The sequence below is a fragment of the Schistocerca serialis genome, chromosome 2 (assembly GCF_023864345.2).
Source record: "Schistocerca serialis cubense isolate TAMUIC-IGC-003099 chromosome 2, iqSchSeri2.2, whole genome shotgun sequence".
NCBI classification, from domain to species: Eukaryota; Metazoa; Arthropoda; class Insecta; order Orthoptera; family Acrididae; genus Schistocerca; species Schistocerca serialis.
The window spans coordinates 816,523,188-816,550,230 of NC_064639.1; the positions used below are offsets into that span (position 1 = coordinate 816,523,188).

Here is a 27,043-nt window from a genome sequence, read left to right on the forward strand (position 1 = left end):
TCCCTCCCCCAATACATCTGTCCTCTTCGGGTCCACCAGTGCATATGGCTGGGTTTCACACTTTCTTCCACCACTGTGCACATATTTGCAGGCTCCTCAAGTACCAGTGACTCCACACAATTCACTCTAATGGTTGTGCAGCTCCAGCCTTCAGATGATGTGAAGGTGCACGACATCGTCACAAGCCTGCCACAGTCAAGCAAATTTGGTGCCCTGAAAGTCAGGCTAAAAATGTAGCTGTCTGAATCAGAAATGCATTGCATGCATGTACTATTTTCATCAGAGGACTGCACCAACATGCGGCCCTTACTACTCCTCCATTACCTCCATGCACTTGATGAGTCTACAATACATGAATTGGGTCATGTGCGTGTCTGATGCAGTCCGCACCATATTAGCCATGAAGGTCTATACAAATGTTGATGTGGCAGCCATCATGGTGAACAGTGTCTTTGAGTCTCTCTTCTCCCTCACCCAGGCTCCCATGCCAGAGCACCGAGGTAGGCCATCATTTATATATCCCTATCACTTCTTTCCCTCTGGTGAACCATCATCCTTCCCCTCCCCATACTAACATAGTAGGTCCCCTTCCATCGTCCAATGGCCACCGCTACATCCTCACCATTATCAACAGTTTCACTTGGTGGCTGGAAACTGTCCTGCTGGCCGACATCACATGGACACAATGGCCAAGGCTTTCACAGATGCCTAGGTCTTGCATTTTGGGCATCTCTTCCGTGTGGTGATGGAACATGGATTACAATCATGTCTTGCCTGTTTAAAATGCTCACCAAAACTTACTGTGCACTTATCCATTTTAAGACAAGTTAACACCCTGCCACCAACAGCATGGTGATGAGATTCCACAGGACCCTAAAAGCTGCCCTTACCCATCAATCCATAACTTGGTCTACCGCCCTGCCACTAGTTCTCCTAGGCTTTTGAATGGCCCACAAAACTGACCTGTGTGTGTCTGCCACCACAGTGTGTAACAGCAACCACTCGCTGTCCCAAGCAATGTCATCAAGCCACAGTTCCTGTTGGCCACCACCAGCACCCTGGCATCTGTACACCAGCTCCGCAATCCTGGACCTGGCAATCCTGCAATACTACAGCAAGCACAGCTCTTTCATGCATTGGAGCCTCCACACATGCACACATATCTTGCTCTGAATGAACACCAGGCAGCCAGCTATCCTGCAGTACACTGGCCTACACCCTGTGCTGAAGTGTGGGGAGCAGACCTTTTCTATCCATCTCTGCAGTGCTGCCAGCACAGTATCCATCGATTGATTGAAGATGGCATGTACGTTCTACCTCCCCAGCCCTTGTGCACCACCAGGTGTTAGTACTGCGATGGCACCAAACGACAAAAATGGTACCCCAGGCAATGCCACTCAACAGCACTTGGGATCCAAGAGTGGAGGCCACCCCACCATTCATACCACCCTATATCCCAGCAGAACTGCCCACAACACTCACTGCCTAACCCTCACCACCAGACCCATCCTCTTACATCGTGCCTGACTCGCAAGGTGCCACACCAAGCATTCAACACAGGGGCATCAGTTAAAACAAAACAAAAAGAAAAGAAAAACACACACAACTCCCAATCCCAGGGGGTAAAGACTAAACAATTCCCAATCCCTGGGGAAAAAGGAGTTGAGTTGAAATTACAAGCTGGGTTAGTCAAGTTCTATACAGGGTGATTCACTAACTATTTCCACCAGAAATAACTATGAAAGTATGATAGGAGCTGAAAAGTTTGTGAAACAAATGTTGCATGGGACAACAGAGGCCATAATATGACACTGGTTTTTTGTTGCTAGGTGAGGTCACGTCAGAGATATGAAGGTCAACTTTGTTTTTTTAAATGGGATGCTATAGTTTGGTACTTATTTTCTGATAGCAGCTATCAAGACAAATCCAATGATGTGTAACAGTAAGGTCGTTGAAGGCCAACAAAGGTCAAAAAGGCGGCATGAACGTCCATTTACAGAAGGTGTTCAAAGTGATGATTATTGGTACCAAAACAGTGCTGCAATTTTCTTATCATGGATTGAGTGGTATTCCTTATCACTTTGGCACTTATTGAAGCACATGCTTTGACAATTCTCTCTTGTATATCATGCAAATAGTAAATATTTGCCGAATACGGTGTATACATCTAACGTGCCATTGACATGTAAACACCATTCAATGGTTTTGCAATTCAGCACTAACGGTAAGACTAGTATCGTCGAATCAAGCGAATGTGAATGATGTGTTCCTTTGAAGAACAGTTGATATGCTTCTCATTTACGGAGAATGCCACCGAAACTCAGTGAGAGCTAGAGATTTATACGCTGAAAGATATTCTCAATGCACTCACCCTACGTGTATGATAAATTGAGAACAACTGGATCATTAATGCATCAGAAACACCCTCCAGCAAAGGAAAGTTACTAATGAGGAAATGGAAATTGGTACTCTTGCCACTGTGGTTCGAGATCATTGTGTCAGTTCACGTCAAATCGCAAGGGAATCTGGCATGAGCTAGAGTAGTGTTATTCTTGTTCTGCATCGCCACAAATATCATCCTTACCATATCAACTTCAGATTCAGAGGGATGACACATTTATTAATTTGATTTTATTTGCTGATGAGGCTACATTCACGAACCATGGAAATGTTAATTTGCATAACATGCATTATTGGGCAACTGGAAATCCATGTTGGCTGTGGCAAGTTGCACACCAAAAACCGTGGTTACTGAATCTATGGTGTGGGATTCTGGAGCAAAGAATTATAGGCCCCTATTTCATTGAAGGAAATCTTAATGGTAGGAAGTACACCACATTCCTGCAAGAAACATTAGGTCTGTTATTGGAAGAAATACCTTCAGGAACAAGGAACAGAATGTGGTATCAACACGATGGGTGTCTGGTACATTTTTCGCTGATGGCTAGAAATGAGTAGCAGAGACAATTCCCAAATCATTGGACTGGACGTGGAGGAGATGTGTCATGGCTGACTCATTCACCAGACTTGACACCTCTAGATTTTTTCTTTTGGGGATTCATAAAAGACATTGTTTGTAAAGACATTCCAACTACACCTGAAGATATGCAAGAGAGAATTGTCAGAGCATGTGCTTCGATAAATGCCAATGTGATAAGGAATACCACTCAATCCACGATAAGAAGATTGCAGCATTGCATTGATACCAATTGTCATCACTTCGAACACCTTCTGTAAATGGACGTTCATGCCACCTTTGTGATCTTGATTGACCTTCAAAAACCTTACTGTTACACATCATTGGATTCATCTCGATAGTCACTATCAGAAAATAAGTACCAAACTACAGCATCCCATTAAAAAAAAAAAAAGTTGACCTTCATATCTCTGAGGCAACCCCACCTAGCAACAAAGAACCAACATCATATTATGGCCCCTGTTGTGCCAAGCAACTTGTGTCCCACAAACTTTTCAGCTTCTATCATACTTTCAGAGTTATTAAAGTTTCAAATCCTAAATCCTAAATCTTAGGAAACAACCCCACTGTGAATCAATAGCACAGTCAGCACATGTAAGTGAGCCTCCTGGAACATCATTAACAAATACTAAAACACTTTTATGAACACAGAAAGGGAAAGCAATAAATATCAGACATGAAGATCGCAAAAGCAAAAAACTGTTTGTCACATTCTTAACAAGGATGTTATCTCCTCCACTGCCACCATAATTCCAGTCACAGACCCACTCAACATCCTGATACACAGCTAACTTTGAATGTGAAGAAATTAGAGAACAATACATAAGCAAAATAATTCTGCACTAAAAAATAAACACTCAAGCTTGATACTGCAGTGCCTTTGTTGTTCAGAATTACAATACAAAATTCCTTCCAACATGCACGCATGTCCAAAGGAACAAGTACTGTGGCAACTACAGCCATTATGAAATACATGAAACATATTCACAGTTGCAAATAGGGACAACCATCAGCCATCAACTGTATAATGATATGACAACAATGAAAATTTGTGCAAGACTGGGACTTGAACCCAGATTTCCTGTTTATCGTGAGTGGTTGCCTTACCATTAGGCTATACGAGCATGCTTGAGGGCTGACAACATTTGGAGTTTGGGTATGGGCACAGAGCATGCTCAGATAGCCTAATGGTAAAGTGAGTGCTCGTGTAAGCAGGAAATCTGGGTTCAAGTCCCAGTCTGTCACAAATTTCCATTATCATAATTCCATTATACAGCTGATGGTTGTCTGTATTCGCAACTGCAAATACATTTCATGTAAACACTCTTTCCAGCACAAAAATCAAAAAATGCACAAATGTTGTGATTCAACTAATTACATTTCTCGTCAACTCCAGCATCTCAAAGAAGGTACATCTCCCAATTCACTGAAGAGGAGCATTATCAGACCAGTGCACAAAATAGAATCAAAGGAGGAAAAATAAAACTGCAGACCAATATCACTGATTCCTGTGCATAGTACAATATTTGAGAAAGTGATGCTGGCACAGCTTAATGACCTTTTTGCAGACAACAGTCTTCTCGTATAAAGATCACAGCACCACAGCAGCTGTCACAGAATTTTTGCACAGTGTCTCTATCTATCAAAATGAAGAAAAAACACTGTGGGATTATTGTTAGATCTCACAAAAACTTTTCATCTGGTAAACCATGTACTTCTCTTGCAGAAGCTGATGTCATGAATATCTCTCTCTCTCTCTCTCTCTCTCTCTCTCACTCACTCACACTCACACACACACACACACACACACACACACACACACACATTGAGAGGGGGGGATGAAATGATCATATGGAATTTTGAGCAGAGAGACCCCATCTAGTGTTGTTGGGGTTGAGAGAGTGAGAGGAGAGGGGTGGGGGACTTTCATATAATTTCTAATGAAGTCAGCTGTTGTAAAATAGGCGCAACTTCATTTTAAAATTACAGTAACAGTACAAATATGTGCACCCAGCAACACTTAATTTTATTAAATTCATTCCCACCGTGCCCTTCACAGATAGGCAATATCTCCCAGACCTAGTCCGCAAACAGGTCTCCAGTGCAAATTTTATGCACACAACCCCAATCCTCCCACCACCCCCAAAATCAGCCATAAAGGAATGTTCCCTTTGTCACTTTGGTCACTTTGTACTATCACAGACTGGAACAACTGAACCACATCCTTCGTCAAGGCTTTGATTACCTATGATAATGCACTGAAATGAGGGACATCCTGCCTGAGATACTTCCCACACCCACTAAAGTGGTGTTCTGCCACCTACCCAGTCTCTGCAACATCCTAGTCCATCCATAAGCCTCTGCCAATCCCAACCCCTTGCCACAAGGCTCATATCACTGTGGAAGACCAAGATGCAAGACCTGCCAAATCTATCCACCCTGCACTTACTGTTTCAGTCCTGTCACAGGTTTAGCCAGGCCACCTGTGAAAGGAGCCATGCCATTTACCAGCTCTACTGCAATCACTCCACAGCTTTTTGTACTGGTGTGACTACCAATCACCTGTCCACCAGGAAGAAAAGCCACCACCAAACTGTCGCCAAGAGCAAAGTAGGGCAATCTGTGGTACAACATGCAGCTCAACATAATGCATTTGATTTCAATGGCTGCTTCACTATCTTAGCCATCTGAATCCTTCTCTCCACCACCAGCTTTTCTGAACTGTGCAGATGGGAGTTATCTTTCCAAAGTATTCTCCGCTCCTGTAATTATCCCGGCCTCAAACAACAGGAACATATGTCCCCACACCCTCCACCCAACAGTTTCTACCCCCTCTGTCCTACCATCTCTTCCCCATTCTCATCTCCCACCCTGTTTATTTGCTGCCCTCTATCAATGCATCTGCCCATCTTTCCCAGCTCCTCTCCCTTTTTGCTCCTTTTTTCCCCACCTCCTTGCCCCATAATCTCCTCATGCTGTGCCTGTTAGCATTCTAGTACCATACCTAGCACGTAACATCAGACAGCGTTCGTCTCTCCCCCCACCCATATACTACTATCCCCTCCCCTTCTCTGTCCCCTCCAGGTTGCTGCTTGCATCCCACATGATATTTGCATTCTGGCTCGAGATGCTGGAGTTGCCTGTCATGTGTGAACGAAGTGTGCTTGCTTGTGTGTATGAATGGTGTGTGTTCTTATTTGCTGATGAAGGCTGTGGCTGAAAGCTTTATGTGAGTGTCTTTCAATTGTGCCTATCTGCAACTTAACATGTCTTCTTTACAGTAAGTAGCAATCTGTCCTTTCCTACATTGTTGCAAATATTAATAGTATTATCTAGCTGTTATAAAAATATTTACTGTTATATGAACAGAAGGCAGAGAGTATTCTGAAATACACTCTTTTTTGTTGTCTAATACTCTCTTCCTATCAAAAGTTGGGACAATTTCCTGATTCCAAGACCATTCAGAACTTGGGAAATTGTTGACCATCATTTTATAAACCCTCTTTATTACTGCAGAAATTCTATCAAAGATAGAGAGTGAAAATCTCATTCTTCTATCAAAGATTGTTGGATAGTGAACAAGGATATCCTCTGCCTGAGAGCTTTGTAACAAAGAGTACTGTAATAACCTCGTAACTGAGGATCTGCGTAACAATATTATGAAAAGGGAAGTTGCTACTCACCATATAGTAGAGATGGTGAGTAGCAGATAGGTACAACAAAAAGACTCTTACAATTAAAGCTTTTGGCAGTTAAGGCCTGCATCAATAATAGATCACACACACACACACACACACACACACACACACACACACACACACACACACACACACACACACACTCTCATGCAAATGCAACTTGCACACACAAGTGCAGTCTCAGTCAACTGAAACCCTACTGCGAGCATCAGCACTAGTGCATGATGGGAGTGGTGACTGGGTGGGGGAAAGAAGGGGGCTGGGGTTGGGGAGGGGGAGGGATAGTATGGTGGGGCTGGTGGACAGTGAAGTGCTGCAGGTTAGATGGAAGGGAGGGGAGAGATGGGGAGAGGGGGGGGGGGGGGAAGTAGCGGAAAAGGAGAGAAATAAAAAGTCTGGGTGTGATGGTGAAATGACGACTGTGTAGTGCTAGAACGGGAACAGGGAAGAGTGTGGACAGGTGAGGACAGTGACTTATGAAGGTTGAAGCCAGGAGGGTTACGGGAACGTAGGATGCATTTCAGGGAAAGTTCCCACCTGCACAATTCAGAAAAGCTGGTGTTGGTGGGAAGGATCCATATGGCAGAGGCTGTGAAGCAGTCATTGAAATGAAGGATATCATGTTTGGCAACTGAATGACCTTCTCCCCCAGGGTTACAATTAACTCTCGTCATGCCCTGAAATGAGAAATGTCCTGCCCACTATCCTTCCCACCCCTCCCACAGTGGTGTTCCACCCTCCACTGAACCTACACAATATACTCATCCATCCTTAAACAACCCGTGCTCCCATTCCCTTACCTCATGGCTCATACCCCTGTAATAGATCTAGATGCAAGACCTGTCCCGTACATCCTCCCACCACCACCTACTTCAGTCCGGTCACTAACATCACCTATCTCATCAAAGGCAGGAGGACCACCTGTGAAACCAGTCATGTGGTCTACAAATTAACCTGCAACCACTGTACTGCATTCTATGTAGGCATGACAACCAATAAGCTGTCTGTCTGCATGAATGGCCACCGACCAACTGTGTCCAAGAAACAAGTGGACCACCCTGTTGCTGAACACATTGCCAAACATGATATCCTTCATTTCAATGACTGCTTCACAGCCTGTGCCATATGGAACCTTCCCACCAACGCCAGCTTTTCTGACTTGCGCAAGTGGGAACTTTCCCTGCAATGTATCCTACGTTCCCGTAACCCTCCTGGCCTCGACCTTCGTTAGTCGCTGTCCTCACCCATCCAGCCTCTTCCCTGTTCCCATTCCAGCACTAGACAGTCATCATTCAACCATCACTTCCAGTATTTTTATTTCTCTCCTTTTCTACTACTCCCCCCACCCCCCTCCCCACCTCTCCCCTGCCTGCCATCCAACCTGCAGCATTTCACTGTCAGCCACCCCGACCATACTATACCTCCCCTCCCCGCCACAGCCTCCTCCTTATCCCTATCCAGTCACCACTCCCATCATGCACTGGTGCTGCTGCTCTCAGTGTGGTTTCAGTTGCCTGAGACTGCACTTGTGTATGTGAGTTGTGTGTGTGTGTGTGTGTGTGTGTGTGTGTGTGTGTGTGTGTGTGTGTGTGTGTCATCTATTCTTGATGCAGGCCATAATGACTGAAAGCTTTAACTGTAAGAGTCTTTTTGTTGTGCCTATCTGTGACTCAGCATCTCCCCTACTTGCCAAGTGGCAACTTTCCTTTTCATAATATTGCTACATTCCATCCTGGGTTTTCCATTGTTTGAGGATCTGAATAGCTCCTTTTGTCATATCGTATCAAGTTTCAGCAGCACTTGGTGAAGTTTTCTGATTGCTTTTCATCATTTTCAGATTTTCTTTGCACCTCCAATAACATCAAAAAGAAAAAGTGTTAGACATATTTTTTTCTGTACAGACTGACTCTTCGTTATATATTTTTTCAGTTTACAGAAAAATGCAAACTCTTTTGAAGTCAGCAGGATTCAGTCACATATTCAGTCACATATTTACTTCATACAATGACTGCTAGGTGACAAGACAGACATTTTATAAATAAAGTATCTGGACACTTAACAAAAATGTAGTGTAACTACTTACGCAGGAACTGAAGTGTCTTATGCTTGAATGTAACATATCAATATCATTAAATTACATGTTTCTAGAGATGAACAATTATTTTTGTCTGTTCTCTCTATCATGAATAAAAATATTGGATTCCCTTACCAGAATGTGAGGGCAGAGAGTGGGTTTGCTGAACCCCTCGGGTGTGGTATGGCATCAGTGTCCTCCTTCTCATTCATTGTTGCACTCTGAAAGTCGTAAAATTCTCTTTGTTAGTAAGTTAACCCTAATATAAATTTGAAAGTATGTGACCATCCCCACAAAACAAATAAAAAAATGAAAATGGGATAAACACATAAAAATACATCTAAACATTATATTTGCTTTTGTGTCCAACACTTAAGTCCCATTCATCTAAATGGGAATGACAATCTGTAAGAAAAACAATCAAAATGGAGATTGTGTTACTCTTCATTACAGAAATTAAAATTTCTGTTGCAGAAGGTTTCAGAGGCAGTCATATAATTGCGAATAAACAGTGCAAAAGAACTTTCAAGGTCTGTTTTGCCTGTTCCTATAGCTCACTTTGTCAATGATTGAAATGTCATCACTTAGACAATGAATTTTATCAAGTTCACAATGAGCTTAAAAAAGCTATAAAATTACAAGCAGATAGCATGCATAGCCACTACTTACCTTTAGATGGCAACAGTCTAAGTAATGCTACTAGACACATTTAAAAAAGCTATCCTAGCTTTCAGAACTGTTGGTTCCTTGCTCAGGGTGGAAAGAGGAATATATTGGAGAAGGTTGAAGAGGAGGGGTAGATCATTTAGAGGCCAGTATGAAAGGGATGCAGCTGTTGTGAAGTTGAGAGGCTCAAAGTTGAAGAGCGAAGCAGCAGAGGAAGTAGGAGGTCAAAGATACTACATTACTTTTTACTAGGTCTGCATCTTTTACCAGTCATGACTGAACAGATTGTGTCAAATTTTCATTCTTTATCACTGTGACAGTTTCAGTCCAGAGATGACAGAAGGGCAAAGCAAGAAGTAAACATGGAATAAGGGAAAGAGAAATTAATTTTTGACATTGAATGGTGAAGAACTAGATACAAAGCGGAAGAAAGACTGGGAAAAACCAAAAGTGGTTCCAGAAGAATGGGGTTGAGGAGACAAAGTCAACGGCACTTAAGAGTATATTCCCAAAATAAAGATATAAAAATATAAAATAGTAGAAAAGGAGGTTAAATCTACGGAGGTGTCAGGACGCGGTGACATGTTGGTTGGTAAGCTCTCATCTCTAGAGTTCACATAAACTAGTATTGGAGGGTAAGACCTAAGTAGTTCTTGTGATGTAGCAGACACTTGGGGTCCTTGAGTCAAGATGTACAGCATGCTCAGTAACTGGGTGTCCTCAAGGTGGACAGTTCTTCTATGTCCATGTGTGAACTTACCAAGTTTAGTGGTGAATATTCATGTATAAAATGTGACACAATGAAGACATGCAAGTGTGTAAAGATCTGTTGCACAGTCTTTGATGTTGTTGGATTTATCTGTGTTGAGGCAAGAGTAAGTGGTAATGGATGGGCACATAGGGCTGCTGAAGTATCAACTGTTACTGATAACTCTTATATTCCTATGAGCTTTTCATAATCTGTCCATCATGTCAATTTTGTTGTATTATATTATCTAACTAAATAGATTTAATGTTTTTTTACAAATCTGCTCTCATGAAATCTGATATATTTTTATGGTTTCATTATGTTCAGTTTTTCTCAAGGACACCAGGATACTGTTCGCCTGCAGAGTTCTTTTCAGTATTGTGATTTGTTTTATTGCAGTTTCTGTTATTAGGGATAACACTAATTCTTCATCATATGCCATAACATAATATTGAGGTTCCTATGTTTATAGCACAATTTCATTTCTTGATTTACAGTACTTCAGATCATGCTCCTATTCACAAATTAGGCTACATTCTAGCTCTTAAAACAAAAGGGTAGGGTAGGGTAAATTCTGCAATCAAAAACCTGTTTAAATTTGAAAAGCACCAATTACCTATCAGGAAAATAGTGTTTCATGGGGTATTTTATTGTATCTACCAAAGTGCACATTTTTGTTAATAGCCACATCAGTGTCTTCTACTATTTTCAATATGGATGTCCTATCTTTAAATTTGTATATCTGAACTGCAGTTTCTTAAGAATTAGAATAAATAACTGTCCCTTCTGAAATTCTACTTGATACTGTGTGACCACACAATCTGCCTGTTCCTAAGCACGCTACCACACTGGGGTGCCACAGCAGATCTGCTGGCAGAGATGCCAGACAGAAGCAAGGGACACAATGGAGCCTCCCGCACCTGGCATCCACCTGAGTGTGGCAGCTCTGCCGGCAAGCCTGCCAGCCTGACAGCACTGCCAGTGGAACACTGGTGGTTTATAGCTGCTCCCGTACCAGGACCTGTCACTCAGCCGTACCTAGTTTTATCAGCTCTCGTGAATGCCATGGGTAGTTTTGACACTGAATCTTTTATCTGGGAGATTCAGATGAGATCAGCAACTTGGGACACTCTATCTCAGAACTATTTGAAATTCAAATGAGAAAAAAGTGTTGGGGTTTACAAGGATCATAAATGAAGGTCAGTTTGGAGACTAAGTCTCTCCACACTACAATCCCGTTCAAACTACATACAATAATGCACTTTCTGGACTCTACCTGGCTGATCGTGGAAACTATTGATCCTCAGTTTCCTCATAGCCTGTTTCTGATGCTCCACTCCAACCACAAGAGCTTTATAACACAGACAAAGCACGTTTACTATCCAGGCAATGTAAATTTTCCTCGAAACCTACTTACAGACCGAAGTAGCACACCTACATCTTCTGCTGCAGCAAGTGATGCTAATGGGCCAGATATATCAGACAAGCTAGAATTATTTTAAGAAAAAAGTATATGTAAAAAAAAGGAGATAGGTTTCAGGCATCTTGTCTAAAACATTTGTAAATTTAATTTCAGTTCATAATAACGAAAAAACTTAAAAGCACTACCATGTATAGTTTACGGTTACAACAAAAACTGTAAATACCACTGTAGACAGCAAATTGCTATCTACCGAGTACACGAGTCACGAAATCTGTTCCTCTTGTGAGATCACTTTTCTTAAAACAGTGACCTTTTTGTCAATTAATATCGGGAGACTTCAACTACCTCGTCAAATGAACTGAATGACTATCTCACGATAATAGTAAATTCAGCACCGTAATTTCTTAAATCATTATAAAGCGTGTCAAATAATCATTTAATGTCACGATCAGCGATGAAGGGATGAGCCCAGGACTTCTTTTTCTGCATTCCCTATATATTTCGAACTTGCGCACAAAGCTTGTGGCTCTTCTACTGAGCAGAGACTTCAGGCCTTCCTCCGGCGTCTCGTACGGCCAGCAGACCTGCCGTGACGTCCCAGTGCGGTAGGGCCCTAAGGCCTAATTAGAAGTGATACAGAATGAATTGTGACTTGACTGGTAACAATGACAGTCCCTGCTACAGCTGAACCACCTTTATCTACTTTCTCACACATAAAATGGCCCTACTTGCTCTAACAAGCTTTTGTAGTTATCTCTGAGTTCCAGTATCAACCGTGCTTTATTTGATATGCGCGGTATACTTTCACTGGCGTTCTTCCACAGTATCGTAATAACTGTATTTCTACAATCTGCCTTGCAAATTTTTCAGGACTGGAATTACATTTTCGTTTTCAAGACTGGAATTACATTTTCGTATGTCTTCTCATCTCGATGGTCTGGCAGAAAATATTTTATCTATGCAGCCATAATTCCCCACATTGGTTCCTCTTAATTCTACCTTTTTTTAATTTCGTGCTTAAACTTCAGAAGGACAGGTTGGCACAGCGAAACTGACAGTCCTCCAAAAACTGCAAGTGTTAAACGTGTAGCTCAGTGATCAGCAAGGAAATTAGAGACTTTCAATGTTTTAGCATGTGTCAGAGTTCATGTAATAACTGCAGTCCCGAAGAAAGCAGGGGGTGATAGGTGTGAAAATTACAGAACTATCAGTTTAATAAGTCATGGTTGCAAACTACTAACACAAATTCTTTACAGAAGAACTGAAAACCTGGTAGAAGCCGACATCACAGAAGATCAGTTTGGATATCGGAGAAATTTTGGAACACGCAAAGCGATACTGACCCCACGACTTTTGGCCCTGAGCACTATGGGACTTAATTTGTAAGGTCATCAGTTCCCTAGAACTTAGAACTACTTAAACCTAACTAACCTAAGGACATCACACACAACCATGCCCGGGGCAGGATTCGAACCTGCGACCGTAGCGGTCGCGAGGTTCCAGACTGTAGCGCCTAGAACCGCCCTGCCACCCTGGCCGGCTCCCACGACTTTTCATAATATTGAAAATACGTAATACATAATAATAATAATAGTAATAATAAGAAGAAGTAAGGCCTACTTCCACTGTTCTTCCACGACACCAGATGCTTGAGCAATGCAGTTGATGTTCAATGGCAGAGCATACGTCTGTTTACACGAGGGTTCAACGTGGATGAACACACCATTGTTGTCTACTGTGACAACGTTTAAAAACTGCAGTAATATTATGATTAGCTACAGAAGGGTTGTTCTCGAATTCTTTTTTATTTACTTAGCAGATCGCACCAACCTAAAACTTGGGAACAACAAAAATACTAGCTGGAGGGGCAACACAATTACATACCCCCTCCATCTTTTTTTTTGCTTGCTTCCTCTGTTGTCACCTCTCGCTCCAGTACTCAGCCAGCAGACATCGGAAGCATTCCGTCAAATAGCACTTGCTTCCCGACTTTTATGCCACAACAAAGTAGCACCAAAACGGTATTGTTGAACATGAGGAAACTTTGTATGAGACCCCTATGTGAAGCAACCAAGCGCACCGTTTCCATATAAACCGTGTTAGCGACAAGTATCTGTGTAGTAGTAGTAATTTCATCACGAGTTGGGTGAATTGCTGTGCTTCTCTCGGTTAATTCTTAATCCAATCAAGTTTTGCGCCCCCTCCGTGCCTGAACCCTCAGCTACGCCATTAGCAGAAGTTTATCTTACTAGCCCTTCAGCATTACTAGTATACTGTTATAGTTAAGATTTGTAAACATGGATGACTGCAAGTGAAGCGACTGCCCGGATGACCACCCAAGAGATAGACAATTTGTTCCAGTACATTCACGGAATGATGCTCACAAACAGAGGAAACTCCAGTCAGCCGAATAATAATAATAATAATAATAATAGTTACAAGAAATAACCATTTATAGGAATTGAATAGGTTTTGCGATAGAAATTAATATTTGGGTATGTGAAATAAGTTAGAGTAAATCAGTTTCAATAAATTTACAACACTTTACACTCTGGTAGGGTATGGCATTGCTGAATGTCCTATTTGTAGCAGTGCTCTAAATTTGGGATAACTTACAATTACATGAAGCTTGGCTTCAGTTGCTTAAGGAAGCGTTCTTATACAGGCCCTTTATTAAATGGTCGCAGACAGATGTGCGCCGGCATAGACAGCAAATAACTATCAATATTATGAGATTTATGATTAAATAGACGAAATGACATAATGACAAACCTATCACCACAAAAATCTATCATCGCTTGCAAAATGGAAATCACATACTTGTGTGTAAATCTCTGGCTGGGTTGTACACGTTCCAAATTGTTAATGAAAAGACAAACAACATCCGGGTTGTTATCGAATGTTTCGAGTGTTGCTTTCGTCTACGGCCACGTGTATATTGGGACACAGCCAGTGCAGCGCAATGTAGATTTCTAATGGGGCAATCTACACTGAGCCGCCCCTGTTACCTGTATTTGGCTGCGGGGGTCTTACGGAGATGCCACAGATTCCTGCCCCCTGCGAAGCTACAGCTATAGTCCAATTAAAATTACGTGGCAGTTGATGTCTGTCACTTGCCACTACAATGTTGCAACATCGGCTATATGCGATACACAAGCATGGCGCGTCACTTCCCAAATGCTGTTAATGTGCTACGCGAAGCAGTGTTACAAGCGGCCGCTGCGAGGTAGGGCCTACGTCGGAAATGCGAGATGATCTATCGACAGCTATTTTTAAGTGACCAATGACTGAACGGCGGCAGGCGACGCTTGTAGTAGCCATGAATTAAACTCATGTCCTAACTAACCACAACCTCGTGAGTGCAATGTATGCGTGAAATCGGCGGTCATCAATCTGCTGCAGAACTAAAATCACGATCGCTTTGTTCACGATGATTAAAGCTAACCTCTACGAACAAACTGAAGACAGAAAAGTTTCAGTGCTAAAGGCAAACTATTTCTCACTTGATATCATTTGTTAAGTGAAATTATCCTCACACTGACTAGACGAGCTGCTGCGTATCAACCAATGAGCAGTCCTGGACGGCACTTGGTTGCAGACTATAGGCGACACATGCAGATTGAAAAAGGAACGATAGGAAGAAAAATAAGGGCAAATAAAAAAGTCAATAGGCTGATGAAAATCACGTGGGAAAATATTAGATACAAAAAATTCATTTAAAACATTTCATTGTGTAAAAATAATAGTCTTTTGATTAGATTTAGAAAAAAAAAATCCGCTATACCGACGAGATTCGTATCGACAACCTTCTAAAATGGAAGCTTTTACGCTAACCACTCCTGTACTGCAGTACGCTGCATTATAACGTGCTGAAATACGAAATAAAAGGTTCAGATCTAGGAGTCATGATCAAGACACATCAAGAAGAAAGCTGTATAAGGAACTGGAAATGACTTGCACAACTGTTCTGGCGGTATGGCAACGGCGAACGGTTCGGGCATGACACTGAGCTTTCTGATAGGAAGAAACCAGCTAACGCGTCATGTAGATAATTTTAATTAGACTATAGCTGCTACGATGTCAGAAGAACTGATGTAATTACTTTTGTTTTTGGTTTTTTCTTTTTAAGTGCATAATGAAGCTCTTATATCCGGCACGAGCCACGTAATCTTTTCCTTAATTTCCAAAGGCCTTCTAACTACTCTTTATCCGATTTGCCAACAACCTGAAAGTATATTCAGCCATATGTCGTGCTCGAGACAATCCGTAATTCAACACTGTTGCTATAGTCATTAGAAAGAGCTGTTGAAGAATCACATTGTATTCTCAAGGAATCGTTATGCTTCATCTCGCACTAGAACCGAACCTAAGACGTAACTTTCCTTTGATTGTGTATTTGATCTGATACTTGGTTTCGTAACGGTTATAGTATATTTCCTGTCTACTGCGTCGCAGCAATGTGAAAAATATGGAATACAGACGCGCCGTCATGCTCACAAACGGGCGGCGCAGAACACTGAGGAGTGGAGCAGGGTGTTGGCAGGTGCGTAACAAATGGTACAAATGGCTGTGAGCACTATGGGACTTAACAGCTGAGGTCATCAGTCCCCTAGAACTTAGAACTACTTAAACCTAACTAACCTAAGGACATCACACACATCCATGCCCGAGGCAGGATTCGAACCTGCGACCGTTGCGGTCTCGCAGTTCCAGACTGACGTGCCTAGAACCGCACGGCCACAATGTTCCTCTGCGAGCGGGCGCGTCAATAAAGTGAAACGGATGTCGGCGCCCAAACAGTCGTGCACGAACGAACTATTTCCTTCTACGTACCGGCCCTGCGCGGAACTTGGCCGTTGTTTGCGATAGGGATCGCGGTTAGCACTGAAAACGGTTTTCTGTTACATCGGTTCTTTTCGTGTCTAGATTAACCTGACTGTTAAAACCGCTCAAAATCAGTTTCCGGAATACGCGATTTTCATTTTGTATTGTTACTACTTCCAGTAACAATCGTAGAATTCTAACAGAGATTGAAAAATTGTAATGAATATGAAGGAGTCGACGATCATGACCGATATGTGATTGAGGCTGCGGCAGCAATCGGTCACACTGTTTCCAGACAAGATTGCGAAGGTGAAGGGGGCAGACGTAGCGACAGCTAGAGAGAATGGTGACAAATTGACAACTTCCCTGCAACGGCACTTTTGTACGATATCAATTTTTCACTCGGAAGGCACCACAAAATTAAGCGTTTAGTTATTATTTATAGTTTATGGCATATAAATAAAATTGCGGACATAACAATCAAATTTACCTCCAAACAAGGTATGGGACCATCCTGCAATACAACTGATGTCCGGGGACGACAGCGAGAAGATATCATATAAACAAGGGGAGGCCACGGCGTTTGGAACGCGGATTTACTGCAGACTTCGTCCACTCGCTGTACTCCATTAGGACAACAAAATGTGTAAGCAGTAGCGCGTACTTCTCAAGCGTTATTGAGAAAATCACAAGATAATTTCGATCGTCAAATATATACACCTGTGCGTGACCATTTTTACCGTGAAGCACTGGCAGACGAATGGAGCCGGCACGGTAACTCGGCGTGTTCGGTCAGAGGGTTAACTGCCCTCTGTAATAAAATGACTGAGTTAATGGATCAACGACGAACTGGAACGGGTGTCTTGCGACGTCCGCCACGAACAGATGCAACGAAGGAAACCGAACAAAAAGAGATTTTTTTTTTAAAAGTGGTTAGCGTTCAAGCTCCGTAATCGCTGGGTCGCTGGATTGAGTCCTGCTCGTCACTTTTTTCTCTTTCTAACACAGTCATTTTCTTTACTATTTATATTACAATTGATGTAATGGGAAAAATACGTGTAATCGGATGTACCTTCTTAAATTTAGAATGTTATTTGGCAGTCTACAAATTTTTATTATCACAAATAATATAATATTCATAACTACCGACTCTTAAACGGCCAAACGCATAAAGTGATACTGAATATGCATGCTTGTCCGTGATTTGAGAAATCCCTTATACCTGGAAGGAACCCGAAACGACTTGTTACCTCCAAGTTTTGACCGGCACAGCCGGCTTTCGAAAGATGTGCAATTAATCGTCGCTTTCGACATTACAAGTTGCGGGATGGTATTTTTCGTAAAAACATGAAAAACAAAGTCAAACGGCACCAGATGCATTGAATAAAGACTGTGTTTCCGCACACGCAAGGTCTTAAGAGGTTTTCCGTGGAAAAACAAACCTCGTCATTTTCAAAAACCTCTCTTTCAGCCGATAATTTGGAAGCAAATCAGGCGTAATGCAGCATTTCCTTAAATATCGGCGCTGATCATTGGTCATGCAGTATAGAGTGTATTTTTATAGTGTCTTCACGAGAAGCAATTTCTCGTTTTCTTTCGATTAAATACGAACAATTTTGAAGACACGGACAAGCATACATTTTCAGCATCACTTTATGCGTTTGGTCGTTTACTAGTCGGTAGTTATGAATATTATTTGCGATAATAAAAATTTGTAGACTGCGGAATAACATTGTAAATTTAATAAAAGTTCAACCGATTACACGCTTTTTTCCCATTACATCAATTGTAATATAAATAGTAAAGAAAATGACTGTGTTAGAAATAAAAAAAAAACTGTCGAGTGGGACTCGATCCAGCGACCCAGCGATTACGGAGCTTGAACGTTAACAACTGTTTTTTTTCTTTTTTTTCGCTGTTTTTTTTTGTAACCATATATATTTATTTAAATATTTTAACAACGATACATTAAAAAAAAAGACATTTTTCTATTAATCTATTATCCTAGTGATGGTTAATATTATTGTCATTTTTATATGTTTTCGTTTTTATATTTTCCTTTTTCGTTTTTCTCTTATTGTTTGTTCCTTAAACCCTTTTACATGGCCATTTGTCGTCTTTTTTTTTTTTTTTTTTTTGAGGGGGGTAGACATTGCAGGACAGGCATAACAGTTTATATTTGGCATCGTTGCATTGATTTGAGTTTATGTTTCTGTATGTGATGCACTTGTGATGACACAGGCACTTTGTGTATTCTGGTTTGATCTCTTCCTCTAGTTACACTGTTTAGTGGGACAGTATGAAGGAACGTCACCATGATAGGTGGAGCAGAAGTGGAAGAAACTTTTTTTTTTTTTACATATACTACAGAATATACCTAACTGAAGAAGAGAGAAAATTTTGTCATATTACATAAGAGAAGCAGAAAGGATAGTGTGAGTAATCAATAGTATTTTATAGGCACAAAGTAAAGGAAATCAAAATATCTAATAATAATGAGTAGTTGGCACTTTCCACTAGGGAGCACTTTGTGTCACTGATTCCACTAGGAAGAAACACTTTATACTACTATACTTCACTATTTGATGCGAGAAGAGAAAGCTCTTTATCTTTTGTGTTGCACTTGTTCACTATCACTGCACACGTTATTCTTGTGGTGAGTGTGGTGAGGTGGCTGGTGGCGGTGCTGGGGGTCACAGGCTGGGGAGGACTCTGGCGATTGCTGTCTGCAGTGGAATCTGCAGGAAGTTTTTGAAGTTCTCGTGGTATCGCCTGTGCTGCTGGGCCGTCTTGTTCTCCTCCCAGAGGTCCATCAGGAAGGCCAGCCGGTCGGTCTGCCTCCGCGCTACGATGGCGTGTGCCGTCATGGCGAGGATCCAGAGAGTCGCCAGTCGCTTGGGTCGTGGAAATGGGTTGCAGTCTGGGGCGGTGATTGCTTCCACTGTGATGCTTCCCGGCGCCGTTCTGTTGATGTGGGCCACCATCTGCTGGCACGCTTCCCAGATGTTGATGGCATTCCCGCACGTGAATCGGTGCTCGAGGGTGTCGGTCATGCCACATACGTCACACTTGTCACTTGCGACGAGTTTTATCTCCGCCAGTCTTTGGTTCGTTGGTACCGTTCTGTTAATTATTTTGTACCATGTCTCCTTCGCATGTTTAGGTAACACGTTTTCTGAGACGTTCCCCCATATTTGTTTCCAATTGTATTGCGGGAGTTTTTGTTCAATTTTGTTTTTTTCCGGCTTCCCCCTGAGGGCCCAGTATATTCTCTTGGCTGTTCTGTGGCTGGGGTTCGCCACGGTGTCCAGAACGTAACTTTTGTTGGCGTAGTGCAGCCTGACGTGTCGCATTCTGCAGGGAATGTGTCTCGTGTCGACCGGCGCTTCTTGTGATGCGGGCTTGTATCTTCCAATTATCTTGGCTGTGACGCTGTCAGGGTTTTTGTCCTGGATGGCGAGCGTTCGTTTCAGTAGAAGGGCTGCACATTTGGTCTTTATATCAACTAGACCTAGTCCCCCTTCTTTTGTTGGCAGCGAGCACGTTGCTTGCGCCACTTTGAATATACGTATTTCGACGCCACAACAGGTAGTACACTGCGCTCGTTAGTGCTCGCGCAATTTCTGTCGGGATGCTTAAGATTTGCGCCAGGTACCAAGCTTTCGACAGGATCGTCGTGTTTATCAGTTCTGTTTTCTGGTGGATTGTTAGCTTCCGGTTCGCGTGCTGTCTGGAGAGACCTCTTATGGTGTGTAGCACGTCCCTCCAGTTGTATGCGGCCATTCTAAGTGGACAAGACTGTATATATATTCCAAGAACTTTATGGCTTTCTGCTATTTTATACCATTGGCTGTCTGGTTTGAGTCGTTGATTCCCTATCGGCAGTAGCACTGTTTTTCTGGGGTTGGTTTGGGCGCCTGACGCTTTTTGGAATGTATTCATGATGGTTTCTACTCTCCCAATATCTTCCTGGTCTTCAATAAAGATGCCTAGGCCGTCAGCGTAGGCTATACATGCTACTGCTTTGCCTCCTACGGAGAAGCCTCTGATGTCGTTTGTGAGTTTCCGCAGGAGTGGGTCCAGTGCTATAGCGAATAGAGCCATTGACAATGGACAGCCTTGCCTCACGGATCTGTCCAGTTTTATCAGTTTTGTTTCCCAACTACTGATTATTACTGTCGATCTTGCAGTACTTAGTATCTTATGGATGATTGCGATGAATTTTTGCCCAAACCCGAGTCTATTTAGTGTCTCTACGAGATATTTGTGGTCGATCCCGTCGAAGGCTTTGTTGAAGTCCACCGAAATTATGGCACCTGCGCTTCTGGTGGTAGCTGCCTGTGCTATTATGTCCCTGTAGGTGCATGTGGCGTCAAATATATTTTTCCCTGGTACCGCACATGTTTGCCACGGACTGATGACTTTCCTCATCACCGATTTCAGGTTGTTTGCGATGCATTTCGCTATTATTTTATAGTCGGCGTTGAGGAGCGTAATCGGACGAAACTCTTCAATGCGGCGGGCGGCTCTCTTCTTAGGGATGAGTGTTATGGTCCCTTCGGTCAGCCCAGGTGGAATTTCCGCCCCATCGAGTATCTCGTTCACCATTTCCCTGAATTGCTCTCCTAGCACGTCCCAATATGCGAGGTAGAACTCGAGCGGGATGCCGTCGGCGCCGGGTGCTCTTCCTCTTGCGCTGGTCCTCATCGTTTCTTTGATGTCATCCACGTCGACATTTTCTGTCAGCAACGCCCTGTCTGCGTCTGTGAGCACGCTCCTCGTCTGCTGGAGGATTTCAGCAGTTGCCGCGTCGTCTGTCGCTTCTCGACGGAACATGTCTCGGAAATAGTCCTCGATGTGTTTTGTTAACTCCGTTTTCGTCGTAAGCGTCTTCCCTTGCTTGTCCTGAAGCTCATTTACGCACTTTCCTGCGCCTCTCTCCCTTTCCCTATTTAGGTGATGCATGGTGAGTGGCTCTTCATCCACATCGCCATATGTTTTACTTCTTGTGAGGTCGCCTCTTATTTGCTGTTTCTTTATTTGAAGGAGTTTTGCCTTGATTCTCCTCACTCGCGGCAGGTATTGCTGGTCGTCTGCTGGTGCGTCTAGTGCGTCTTTCAGGCACTGCTGGTAGAATTCGGCCGTGGTTCGCCTCCAGAATGACTTTTCCGCGCTGTATCTTATCAACAGGCTGCGCATTGTCGGCTTCGCTCGTGCCAGCCACCACTCGGTCGTGCTGCTGTAGCGTGCGCGCTGTGCCAGGCATTCTTGCCACATTTTCACTATTTGCTTGCGCAGTTCCGCGTCCTGCAGGTGTTCCGTATTTAGCTTCCACGTGCTTCTTTTGCTGACGTTCTTTCCTTTTTGGAGATGCAGGCTGCATTCGTAGCTGTGAGTCGTTGCATTTGCTCGTGGCGGACGTCGTAAGACGCACGATCATCTTCATTGTTGATCAAATAATCAGTTATTTGTATTACAGAGGGCAGCTAACCCTCTGGCCGAACAAGCTGAGCTACCGTGCCGTAACCACGCGGCTGCCGGTGCTTGCAAACACATTCTGTTGTCCTAATGGTGTACTACGAGTGTACGAACTTTGCAATAATTCCGCGTTCCAAACGTCGTGGCCTCCCCTTGTAAATGCGGTCATGTCTTGCACGCAGCACCTGCACATGTACAGTTTAATAGGCCATGGTGCCACAAGGTAACACGTACATTACTGTCTTTGCAATGCTGTCCCGATTCGTATGTCATGTGTTTGTTGCTAGTTTATAACGTTGTTATTAAACTAGTGCTGACTGCTTTTCCCAGTTTATTTACTAACCCAATTTTTCAAAGCAAGGGAAATTTTACGAAAAAACATCACTCGCTTTTACAAAAAGTTTTACGCAGAAACAAAACATTTTAGCACTGCTGCTATTGCAAATTGATATACCATTTTTTATCCGGCTATTACTGAAAAATGAAATAATTCTGTTGTAACCGACACCAAAAAATATCGGTATGGGTTTTAATCGGAGCGGCACAGTTTGCAGTCCACACCAGACGTGCCACGCTGCGCCGAACCTCCATTATAGAGGTGGGCCAAACGGTTATTCTGGAGTAACCGTTATCACAGTTCCAGTTATTCTTTGATAACCGTTATCGTTAACGATTATTAATAACTGCCAAGTTATTTTTCGCTAGCGAATACCGATAACTCCGACAGTTAAATAACGACATAGTTGGAATCCATCAGTTTAGTTATCAGTATAACTGCGAGTAGTGTGAAATAGCAGGAATGTCGTATGAATCGTGTCACAACCTTAGCTTATTAACTCCGGGTACATTTTAGTTGATGTTAGAACGATTATTAGTGTTTCATATTATATGTTTGTAGGTTATCGGTCGCTTTTAGAATTAATATCTTCGCAGCTGCGACAGAAAGTACGCGGAACTTCGCCAAAGCACTGTTTAAGTAAAATGTTAACAACGTGCGTTTTTAAGTATGAAGTAATATGTAAACTGAGTACTGTAGGTTAAATTCGAAGCTTAATTTCTTGTGCTGCTCACATAATAGAATAAAGTGTACAGCCTTATAATACAACAAAAAATTACGTAATGTGACAGATTCGTTTACTCCTGTGCTGTAAAAGCTAGTCCTATTGGGGAAAGTGTGAGTACGCTAATCCAAGTTTTATGTCAGATTTGCAAACTGCTCGATTTCTCCAGCGACAGCATGTTTATAACATATGAAGACATGCAGATCGAAAAGGTTGACAGTGTTACATTTCTGGGACTACAACTCGATAATAAATTCAGTTGGGAAGGGCATAACACATTTTTTCATTCTATTATTTCATAAGGGAGCATATTCTGTGGTAACTTATCAAACGTAGCAAAAGTTTTTCGCATGTAAAAGCGTGTAATAAAAATCGTTTGTGGTATCAATTCAAGAACATCATGTAGGAACCTGTTCAAGGAACTTTGTATTCTAACCACTGCTTCCTAGTATATTTATTCCTTTATGAAATTTGTTTCAAGTATTTCCAACCAATAGCTTAATACATAATATCAGTACTAGAAATTGGAACAGCAATCTACATATGACCTAAAATTAGTTACCTTGGTCCAAAAGGGGTCCAATATTCAGGAACATGCATTTTCAATAAACTGCCAGCAAGTCAGCAACCATTAAAAACTTGGTTTCAGATAAGGCACGGTTTACAGTGTGTTTGAAAGACTATTTGATACAGAGGTGTCTGATTCCACCCGTCATCAATATGCCGGAAATGGCTATTTTAAGTGTGTCTATGACGTCACTACATACACATGGCAACAAACACGAAGATACATATAAATAATACAATAACATTTCCCACCAAAAATACAATCAAACCAATGGGACAACTGCGGGAACTTGGGGGTTTTAGGGTGAGGACAAGCTAGTAAAAAAAACACACCATGATCCCAAAACACAAAATGAAGAACAAAAAGAAAAAAAAATACAGCATTCTGCTACACCAACAAAAATCTGCAGGAATCGGACACTTCCCTTGAACAATATAGGTCAACTATAGGTGACCATACCAAAACACCAATACCCACAACTAAAAGTACGAAAATTGGAATCAAACATTTCCCTTGACCTACATAGGTCAACCTCAGATGACGATACTAAAACATCAACACACACAACTATGAAAATGGGAATCGGTCATTTCCGGTGACCTATGTAGGTCCACCACAGCTACTGATGCCAAAAAACCAACACCTACAACTGCGAAAAATAAAACCACAATCCCAAAAGTCCACAAATCAATCATCCCTACATAAATTAAATCACATTCAATACTTCATAAATACACAAAACATCACAGCTAGGAAAAAAAAAAAAATATATTAATTACCACCAGCGAATTCCGGCACTGCAACCTAGATCGACAGCTCCCCCCCCCCCCCCCCCCCCCACACACACACACACAGACACACAAAAACCAACTCATAAACACCGTGCCGTAATGACATTCACACACCACAACACCTTTACGTCGAAGCAGACGGGTGGAATCAGACGCTTCCATTGACCCCTCCTATTCTGTAGATGAATATCGTAACAGAGACTGATAGACCAGCTTAGGTAAAAATTCTGCTATATTTCAGTTTTGACAGCACTTGGTTGCAACAGTCAAGATCGGGTATTCTGTGTACGATAAATTTATTAAAAGTACGTAACTGTGTTTTATTTTGTCAGTGTACCAATTCTGTAAATATTAGCAGTTACTGTGATATATTCACATATTTTGACAATCTCCTGACAAATGATGAGGATAATAATTATTGTATTCCACTGTATTATGTTATACTTTCTGACATGTTATTTGTCATTCGCGATGGCCAGCGGCAATTTCCGTAGCAGTACGAAAATATTTGTTCGCTCCAGTTACTATCCTCTCTGGAAATATCACCTGGAACTACGACCTTTAACTGGAGTCACCGAGTCAGGAACGTCAACACACACAGTTATTCCGTTACCAGCTTCCAGGTTATCTGTGGTGGTAGCCCGATAACTACCAGAGAACTAGAACTAGAACTACGAGCCAATAACGATAACTGCCAGAGGAGAATACAGGTCTCTGACAGTTATTTCCATAGTCGCTCGAATTCCTAAGTAACTTTCCTTGTACTACCCGTCCAAGCTAAATTAACACGTAAGGCGGTGGCTTAAGGGAACGACCGTACTTGTTAATGCCTGTACTGCAGCTCCTATCAGCCACGGCTTGGACATTAACTTTATTTAATTGTTTATGCTAAAAGTAACGAAGGCCCACGAAATAGTACACAGTTTTATCAACAGATGGCGCGCAGTCTCACAGTTATTCCCATGGTCTATAGAACGCCTTCCAAATGCGCAGTACGATCTTCGGTCAACAGATGGCGCGAGGCACTGTTGACACTAAACAGTTATTGAAATAACTGCCAGAATCAGAGGAACGGTTATCGCAGTAACCGTTACTTCTTAGTAACCGGTTATTTCTATCAGTTACGTTATTTTTTGCCACCTCTACTCCATTAAAAGGTTATGAGCGGTGCGGCCGGTGTGGAGTTGTGAACACGGCTTTACGACTTGTATCGATTCAGGACTAGGGAGCTGACAGGCCAATTTATGCGTAACGCACTGTATAAGGTAGAGACACGTTGCTCCTCGGTCTAATCTGTACGTGAAAATTTCTTCCATTAGTACAGCTCGAACTGGCTGCCTTCGTTGTGTGGCGCCAAGTGGAGGCCCTTTTATAAAACTGTGGTGTCGTTCGCCACAGACACAACGCAAGGTATATCGCTTCACTACTCACAGTTTGGCACCAGACGTTACGAGTACAGCAGCGAGAAAATTAGGTGTGGTAAAAAAAAAAAATTAACTGATAGAAATAACTGGCTACTGAGAAGTAGCAGTTACTGTGATAACTGCTCATCTGTTACCAGCTGTTATTTCAGTAACTGCGAATACTGCGTAGCGGCACCGAAGTGCGTACTACGTTTTCGCATCATTTGAGATCCGACCAAGCGTAAATGAAAACAGCAAAGGGGCAAACCATCTATGAGGTATTCTATAGTTCATGGAAGAAACTGTCAGACCGCGCGCCATCTGTTCATCGGAGTGTGTTTTGTGCTATCGTATTACGTAGAGTGACCGTAAGGAATTCGTCTGACTATGGAAATAACCGTCAATAACCGCGAATTATTATTCCGCGGCCGTAACTTTTCGCTCCAGTTAACTTTCTCGGAGACTTCAAGTTATCACTAGAGGTAAACGGTTCGCCGCTCCTGGTCTCGCGGTAGCGTTTACGCTTCCCGAGCACGGGGTCCCGGGCGGGATTCCGGGATTTTTACCTGCCCCGAGATGGACGTCTGTGTGTTGTTGTGTCGTCTTCTTCTTCTTCATTACCATCTCCATTAGAGTCTTGCCTAGTACGGTGGTGTGGGTCTCCCGCATCGTTCCCCTACGCTCTGTCAAAAAGCATGGGACTTCATTTCATTTCCACAGGTAACCTATCACTGCCAGAAAAACAAGTTCTAGGCAAAATAACCTTCACTGAATGCAGGCGCAACGTGGGCATTGCTATTGCCAACAGCGAGGTTAGTGCGTTGTCCTTATCGTTTCATTTCTTCGATGCGCAAGTTGTTGAAGTATCAAACAGTGTCATATTATCACTTCATTTCATTTTTCTATGAGTGAATGGAGATTTTTTTTTTTTTTTTTTTTTTTTTGCAAAAAACGATACACAGCATACACTGTCGATATTTTCTCTGATCTACAGATATTTTCAGTGCAGTTTAGATACCACACGGTCCAGCCACATCAGCATGACCACCGCCTATGTTCGACATCAACATGCAATAATGACTCAGAAGACGTCAGTTGGAAGCACTTGCAGTGAAAGGTGTGTAAATCGTGTCAGGGGATGTGGAAAACACTGCAGTCGTTATCATTATGCGGAAACGGAGTGATTTATCTGACGCCCAAATGGGCACGATCATTGACTTTCAGACCAAGGGTGGATGCATTTCCGAAACGCTTAAGTTTTAAACTGTTCGCTTGCTGCCGTGGCTGAAGTACGCCGTGCTTGGTAAAATGGCGCAACTGTGATGCACCACG

General features: G+C 42.5%; 1 protein-coding gene across 1 annotated transcript in view; it reads right to left on the minus strand.

Annotated features, from left to right (window-relative positions):
- Window positions 1-27,043, minus strand: part of LOC126458057 (probable multidrug resistance-associated protein lethal(2)03659) — a 289,235-nt gene that overhangs the window by 207,612 nt on the left and 54,580 nt on the right. Inside the window, exon 2 of the mRNA XM_050094855.1 lies at window positions 8,885-8,970. Coding sequence (XP_049950812.1) covers window positions 8,885-8,961 — 77 coding nt within the window. The 5' untranslated portion in view covers window positions 8,962-8,970. The remainder of the gene's footprint in view (window positions 1-8,884; window positions 8,971-27,043) is intronic.